Here is a 7,697-nt window from a genome sequence, read left to right as displayed (position 1 = left end):
TGTGGCAATTCCCACCCTTGATTTTTTTTGCTGACATAAGGTATTATGTTAAATATCCAACCTGTCAATTTCTGCATCTTAAAAAGGGTGCACATCTGTAACCCAAGTCCTGTGATTATGAAAAAAAACACTTTCAATCTACTCTTGCACATGACCAAGAATGTGGAGAACCCAGAGTGTAAGATGGGTGCAGGTGAATTGAATGGATGGGAAAGGCATGAAGGGTACAAGTCAGACTGGAGAAACAGACTCATCATGATCAATCAAAATGCCCCGACACTGTCATCATTTACAAAGGCCCCTTAAAACCCACCTTTTCAGCCTTGCCTTCCCAACTCCTCCTCCCCCCCCCCCCCCCCCCCCCCAACACACACACCATGTTTTTATTCTTTTCTTGTCTTTTTACATTTTTAAGACTCATTTAAGAGTTTATTGTTTATTTTCTTTTATCCCACAATATGCAAAGCGTTTTTAAGAACTTTGAAAAGCGCTATATAAATGTGATGTATTATTATTATTATTATTATTATCATCACTGTGTTAGATTGTATTTTAGTTACATCTGGATCAGAAGAGAAAGCCTCTCCATACATGGTGAGTCATGAAGTCATCACCTGGCCTAGATCCACAGACCCCATTCCAGCAGTCAAAGCACAGGTTTAATCGTATGTTTGGGTGTAGTGTGTGTTAAACCTTACATTGAAACTTACTAGTTTCAAACTAGGACTCCATTCTTTATCGGTTGCAGCACTGCTAGTTATATTGTTAAACAGAATGACGTTTTCACCAGGAACCACTAATCAACATCACAGTCAGGTTTCTATCTGCTCCAGATCTGCTTTCTAGGTGTACAGTTGGCTAGTTACTAGGTGTTAGTTACACTAACGGAACTGTATATAGAAGCATTATGGTTTGGCTCTTTATTAAGGAACCAGTGTTCGACATACAGCCCTTTTCACAGGTTTTTCAAAGCGTTATCTTTTACAAATTGAAATGTCTACATTGATAAATACTAACAAAAAAATACAGGGGCTAAAATGGGCAGTTGTATTTTGACTATTTCAATCCATATCGTCAATGAATCAATCTGTCGGATAGAAAAAATTAAATAGCATTTAGCATTCAGTGTGAGTCTACTTACTATGACCACATTTTAGAAGATTGAAGTAGTTTACACTACAACCTTATTTTTACACATTCTTACACACATCAATCATTTTTGTTCATCTTGTGCTCCAAATGATCCATCAATTCTCCAGTGTGTACATATGGTGCAAACTGCATATGTGGTAGACTAATAAATGCAACGTGCAGTATCAATCAGTTACGCTATGACTGGTAAGCTACATACAGTGCCCTCCACAAATATTGGCACCCCTAGTGAATATGAGCTAAACAGGCTATAAAAAATATGTCTTTGCTGTTAATCCTCTTGGTTTTTCACTCGAAATATTCACAAAAATCGTACCTTTTCAAGTAAAATTATTGAAAGAAAAATAAAACTGTTGGCATTAAATACATATTTTTCCCCAAAACATGTGTGCCACAATTATTGGCACCCCTAGAAAAATCTTTAATTAAAATCTAGCTGAAGTATATTTCCAGTCATATTTTATATTTTTAAGTTCACCTGTTTGATAAGGAACTCTTATGAGGTCAACCATGACTTCCAGTTCCACTGGTGTACAAATATGAGGTGACCCAGGCCAAATTCCATTAGTCATTCATCACTATGGAAAGACCCAAATAACACAGTGACGATGTGCGACGAAAAGTTGTTGAGCTGCACAAATCAAGAAATGGACACAAGAAAATCTCTAAACAGTTGAAAATACCCATTTCCACTATCATGGAAATAATTAAGAAGTTTAAAGCGACAGGAGATGAGAATCAGCCTGGAAGAGGACGTGTCTGTACATTGACCCCACGCACCGTGAGGGGGATGGTTCTACTGGCAAAATAATCTCCAAGGATCACAGCTGGAGAATTGTAGAGGTTAGTTGAGTCTTGGGGTCAGAAAGTCTCCAAAACTACCATCAGACGCCACCTACAGTACATCACCACAAGTTGTTTTGGAGGGTTGCCAGAAAAAGCCTCTGCTGTCAATCAACAACAAACTGAAGCGCCTACAGTTTGCCAAATGTAAGTCAGACTTTCAATGGGACCGAGTTATATGGTCAGATGAGACCAAAATAAAGCTTTTTGGCAACAAACATCAAAGGTGGGTTTGGCGTAGACAGAAAGATTGCCATGTAGAAAAGCAACCCATACCCAATGTGAAGTATGGTGGCGGATCTATGATGTTGTGGGGCTGTTTTTCTTCCAAAGGCCCTGGACATATTGTTAGGATACATGGTATCATGGACTCCATCAAATACCAGCAGATATTAAAAGAAACCCTAACAGCCCCCTCCAGTAAGCCTTAAAATGGGCCGTGGTTGGACCTTCCAGCAGGACAATGATCCTAGGCACACCTCAAAATCAACACAAAAATGGTTCACCGACCACAGAATAAAGGTTTTGCCATGGCCATCACAGTCCCCTGATCTAAACCCCATAGAAAATCTGTGGAATGAGCTGTAGCCAAGTCTACAAACGTTGACCTCAGATTCTGAAGGATCTGGAGTGATACTGCATGTAGTAATGGTCTCAGATCCCATGCCATGTGTTCACTAACCTCATCACGCATTATAGGAGAAGACTCAGAGCTGTTATCTTGGTAAATGGAGGCTGCACAAAAAATTACATTAAGGGGTGCCAATAATTGTGGCACACATGTTTTGGGGAAAAATATTTATTTAATGTCAATGTTTTCTTTTTCTTATAATAATTTTACTTAAATGAAAAGGTAAGATTTGTGTGTATATTTTGAGTGAAAGACTGAGAGGATTAACAGCAAAGACATATTTTTGTATAGCCTGTTTAGCTCATATTCACTAGGGATGCCAATATTTTTGGAGGGCACTGTATGTACTAAACAATTAATAAAAACACACAATTCTAGATTTTAACAAATGCTGCTTCCATTTCCTAAGATGTTCAGTGTCCATCAGTTACTGATTGGAGTTTTATGTAGTATTTTTGATGTGTGAGAAAAACTATGACTGGCAAGCTACATGTGTAATAAACAGTTAATGAAAACACAATATATCCTAAGATTTGCAAAATCAATGCATTTTTATTTTTTATTTTTTTAAAGACGTCTGAGACATTGTGATGGCGTCATTGCTGCTAGCTTCTAAAAGAGAAGACCTTCAATAACCAAAGTGCTGAAATAGAGACATTAAAATGGCTTCACTCAGTAAGAATTGTGTACACCAAAATGCTGCTTGGGTGGAAACAAACATCAAATAAAATCAACAGAATATTCGGACCTTATTAAAAGTCCCTCCCACCCTCTCCCCAAGACAGACGCGTACAAGGGGATGCAAAAACATTCTAGAATCCATAACATAATGTCATAATTGATAACATTCTAGAAGATGATTCCTCATCACGATGACTCCTCTCCAAACACTCGTCTACGGAGTAGGTCAGCACTCTAAAGGCAGAATCGTCACACCTTACACACAACAGATTCGACTAAAACAGGCTCTAGTGAAAATAATTTCAAAGAAAAACTCTAGATGCAAAAATAAAATTCTAAGCTATCAATCAAACCAGTGCAGACACTGCAATATACAGATTCTAAAAATATGTCACACATTGTAGTTTTAAACAAGTCAATTTAAGCTTAAATAATTGTTATGACCATCCAGTGTTTTTTTTTCATATATCATACACACAATATGTTATGAGGAACAACAGTCACTGAAGGTCAAATGTGAACCTCTTATTTCAGTTTGGAAGAACTATTTCAACAAATCCCTGGAAAAAAATGCCTTTCCCTTTCTGAAATCACAGCAGCCTTAAAACAAACAAAAAAAAAATCAATGAATACACTCATATGATTACAAATTGCCTTACAACATACAGAGACCTCTATATCCTATAGCCGTTTACACAGGACACATTACAAATTTTAAACAGCGAGCCAGTCTACCAGCATATACATTCAGATACCCTCTCATCCTCAGCACTCAAGCCAACACCTGAATCTATGCCCTTCAAACTGAAGAAGAACACACAGTAGATTAATCCTCAAGGAAGCATCCAAACAAAAGTACCTCACCTTCACATTCTCTGTGTGACGTTTTTCGGAATATAAAACTTGTGAGAAACATTAAGGACTGTAGAAGCAGACAGGGAAATGTTATTTCTGGTCTGGTTGAAATATAGTGTTTGCAAACTTAGAAAAATGTACTTAAAATAACGTGAGTAGCATGCGTCAAAATATTAGTACTCTAAATCTTTGTTTCACAGAATTAGATTAGCACACCTATTCTGGGAAGTCCAGAATCTGCAGAAGTTTCAAGGAAATGACTTCAGTTAAAATCGAACAATTTTTTTCAATTTACAAATATTTTAGCTATAATAATTAGTTATACAAGAGCATGTGAACTTACACTTAAACCTTCCTTTGGAGTGGTACTGTTTCAATAACGTTGAAAGCACTTAAAAAGTTCTCGTGACTGTGCCTTCTGAACCTTGAATACTTATTTTTCATAATTTTACACAATGTAATTTATGTACAGTAAAATTATCATCAATTTGTCTTCAAAACAAACAAAAATTAAGTTAAGCTAAATAAAAAAATTGCAATTTACATCCTGACCTGGGTCCGAGATAAGCTATAAGGCCTGTGAGGGAGGAGCTTCTGAAGAGTCCATATTGTTTGACTTGTTTGTTTTAACAAAATTGTTTGTGCCTTCTTTGGTCACATGGAATTGCCTGTTAAGTTACAGCTGACGCTGGGAGTCTGTGTTTGTTGTTTCTGAAGATACTCCTTCAGTTTTCTCCTCTCCTCTGATGCCAGTGGCCAATCAATCCTTAGCCTTGCACGTCCCAGTAGAGTCAGGAGGAACAGCCCGCTGAGTCCTTCCAATGAGAAAAAGTAGTACCCTAGAGGTTCTTCTGTGGACAGGAAGTAGTGCCCTAAAGTTTCCTCAGTAGACAGGAAATAGTACCATATGGACTCCTCTATAAAGAGGAAGTAGTACCCTCTGGGACAGGAAGAAAGTCCTTAGAGGTCCTGTAACAGACAGGAAGTGGTTGCCTCCTGGCCCTGGGGCAGCTGGGAAACCGCCATAGGCGCCCCGCTCTGCAGGATGAAGTGTGAGTTGCCATGCTCATGCGAAAATCAAACGGGACAAGTCCTCTTTCTCAACAAACACCATGCCTTTACACGTGGAAGCTGCAGAAGTGTGTTTATTGGCCAAAATCGTCCCCTCCATTGAAGTGTGCAGTCATGACACTGCCACGAGGGTACAGATCCGGTAAATCCTGCAAGTCTAAAGGATGTAAAAAGACTGGTAAATGAGGCAGCCACATGACTTTTGCAAAACATTTTTATATATTATATATTTTATCAGTTGTAGGTTAGCTATAAAATAATATGGCTTGCAGGTAAAGTAAGATATAAATGGCCTTATTGTACATATCTAGTTAGTATAGTAAAAAATGTGTAACAGTACAGTAGTTACAATCAAGCAATTAATGGTTAAGATTCAGCATCTCTACCTGCTAAGGCAGAGCTGCATTTAAGAGTATGCCTTCTTCTCTCCAGATCTCCTATCTTCCTTCCTTCTGGCCTTGGACACTTCCCCCTGAAAGCACACGCATGCACACACGTTAGGTTTAATGTAGCACAATGCAGTATAGTGGCGTTAAGAATCAGAGCAGTAACCTATGAGAGCAACACCAGTTAATAACTGCACAGACAGAAACTCCAAGCCAACACCACACCAAGCTTGCGCTGCTCCACAAGCTTGCGTTGCTTTAACACCTCAGGAAAGTCAGGAAAATCAAGAGATGGCTATCAATTATAGAATGGACACGGAAGGAGGCCTGTGAGAAATTAACCCAACCAATTGGTCACCAAAACTAAATGAACACATCCATAGTTAAAAGTTGCTGATCAGGTTGCTGGAACCTGATTAACCCAAAAGGGAGTTACCAGAACTTCATTATTATACATTCGAGAAATACACCTAATTATTACACATGGGAAAAGTGCCCCCCCCCCCCCCCCCCCCTTCCTGTAGAAGTTTAGTATACATTCATGAATGTATTGAATATATTGTTGACCATTTCATTGTTTCATTTATTTTGTTGCTTGTAAATTATAAGTATTTGTGTGTGCTTTGCCACTGTCCATTATTACTATTAAAGACTGATCTTTGGTTCAACTTCGAGGAGTCGTCTTTTTTCCTCACAGCATCAGGCACAGCTAACAGCATCTGTCATTCAAAGAAGGAGGTAAACACCGGACAGAACACAGCACAGAAGCTGAGCTAACCCTATGATTAAGTAACAAGGCCGTGTCCTGCAAAGACAGACATTTCACCTAGGTCAAAACGAGAGCAGAACATTTATCCAATTTTTTTACCTATGCAGGTGATTTAATTTTGCATGCAATACAACACACCAGATATAGACAGTCTAATCATGAGTGATTACAAGCAGTTGGTCACAGATGCTAGACCAATCAATCCCAATGACGTTAGAATCTGAAGGAAAGTAGAAAGATTGCAGTTAATCAACACACACATATTAACCCATCACCCCTGGGAAGATTCAAAGCACACACTCCTGAGGGTTTAAGCAAGCCAAGCAACACACCAAACTAAGAAGATCCAGGCTTTGTCTTCTCTATGATGCTAGAATCGAGCCCTAAATACAAAAAAACACAGGATATGATTTGCACTTGTCAATGGTGAGCTGTCAGAGCGAAACACTAATTGCACCTGTAATTTACTACTTACAAAATGGCATTTTGCAGTTTGTAACTCTAACTTCCGATCTGCTAAACAGCAAAAACTGTAAAAGACTAATTCAAATTGTGATTTGAGATGTCATTGTATTTTTAAGTGTGCTCTATAAATAAAATCCATTATTATTATCATATTTGGTTTCCATTCTTCACCAAAAGACAAAAGTGACTAAATACATGTTGATGAATTACAGTGTTTTGTTCTTACAATTTCGGCATTTCCCAGCACAAATCATACTCTGCGCTTTTTTGTTTTTCAGGCACGATTCTAGCTTCATACTCATCTCACACCAGGGCTAACCTCATGTGGGGTGAGCCCCTGCATGTCACCCTCTATACAGGGCCTGTGGTAGGGGTCAAGGTGGTCCCCCTCCCCTTCCTGGTCCTCTGGGGTAGGGGTATCAACACGGCGGATCACCTTCCTGATGATCTGTGGGACCATTCAAGGTTCAAAGGTCAAGAGTTAGTGTCAGGGGTTACACTGATGACAGGGAAGAGGAGACAGAAGAGTCCAGCTTAAGGTTCAAGGAGGGTAGATAAAAGATAGATCGATGGAGATGTGGACAGACAGACAGATAGATAGATTGAAAGATAGATAGACATACAGATACAGATAGATAGATAGATAGATAGATAGATAGATAGATAGATACATAAATCGATAGATAGGTAGATAGATAGATAGATAGATAGATAGATAGATAGATAGATAGATAGATAGATAGATAGATAGATAGATAGATAAATAGATAGATAGACAAACAGACAGATAAACATACAAATAAATAGATTGATGGATAGATAGACAGACAGATAGATAGACATA

At 38.5% G+C, this 7,697-nt stretch overlaps 1 protein-coding gene across 1 annotated transcript in view; it reads right to left on the bottom strand.

The window, feature by feature from the left end:
• Positions 1 to 3,416: 3,416 nt before the first annotated feature.
• The window catches only part of LOC308373656 (ankyrin-3-like), a gene marked incomplete at its 5' end in the record, with an annotated part of 97,253 nt that continues 92,972 nt past the window's right edge, over positions 3,417 to 7,697 (bottom strand). Inside the window, 3 exons of the mRNA XM_080849251.1 lie at positions 3,417 to 5,390; positions 5,620 to 5,705; positions 7,173 to 7,301. Coding sequence (XP_080705377.1) covers positions 5,640 to 5,705; positions 7,173 to 7,301 — 195 coding nt within the window. The 3' untranslated portion in view covers positions 3,417 to 5,390; positions 5,620 to 5,639. The remainder of the gene's footprint in view (positions 5,391 to 5,619; positions 5,706 to 7,172; positions 7,302 to 7,697) is intronic.

This window comes from Sprattus sprattus (genome assembly GCF_963457725.1).
Source record: "Sprattus sprattus genome assembly, chromosome: 12".
Lineage (NCBI taxonomy): Eukaryota > Metazoa > Chordata > Actinopteri > Clupeiformes > Clupeidae > Sprattus > Sprattus sprattus.
Note: the sequence above shows the minus strand (reverse complement) of the source record. Positions and strands in the feature narration are given on the sequence as shown.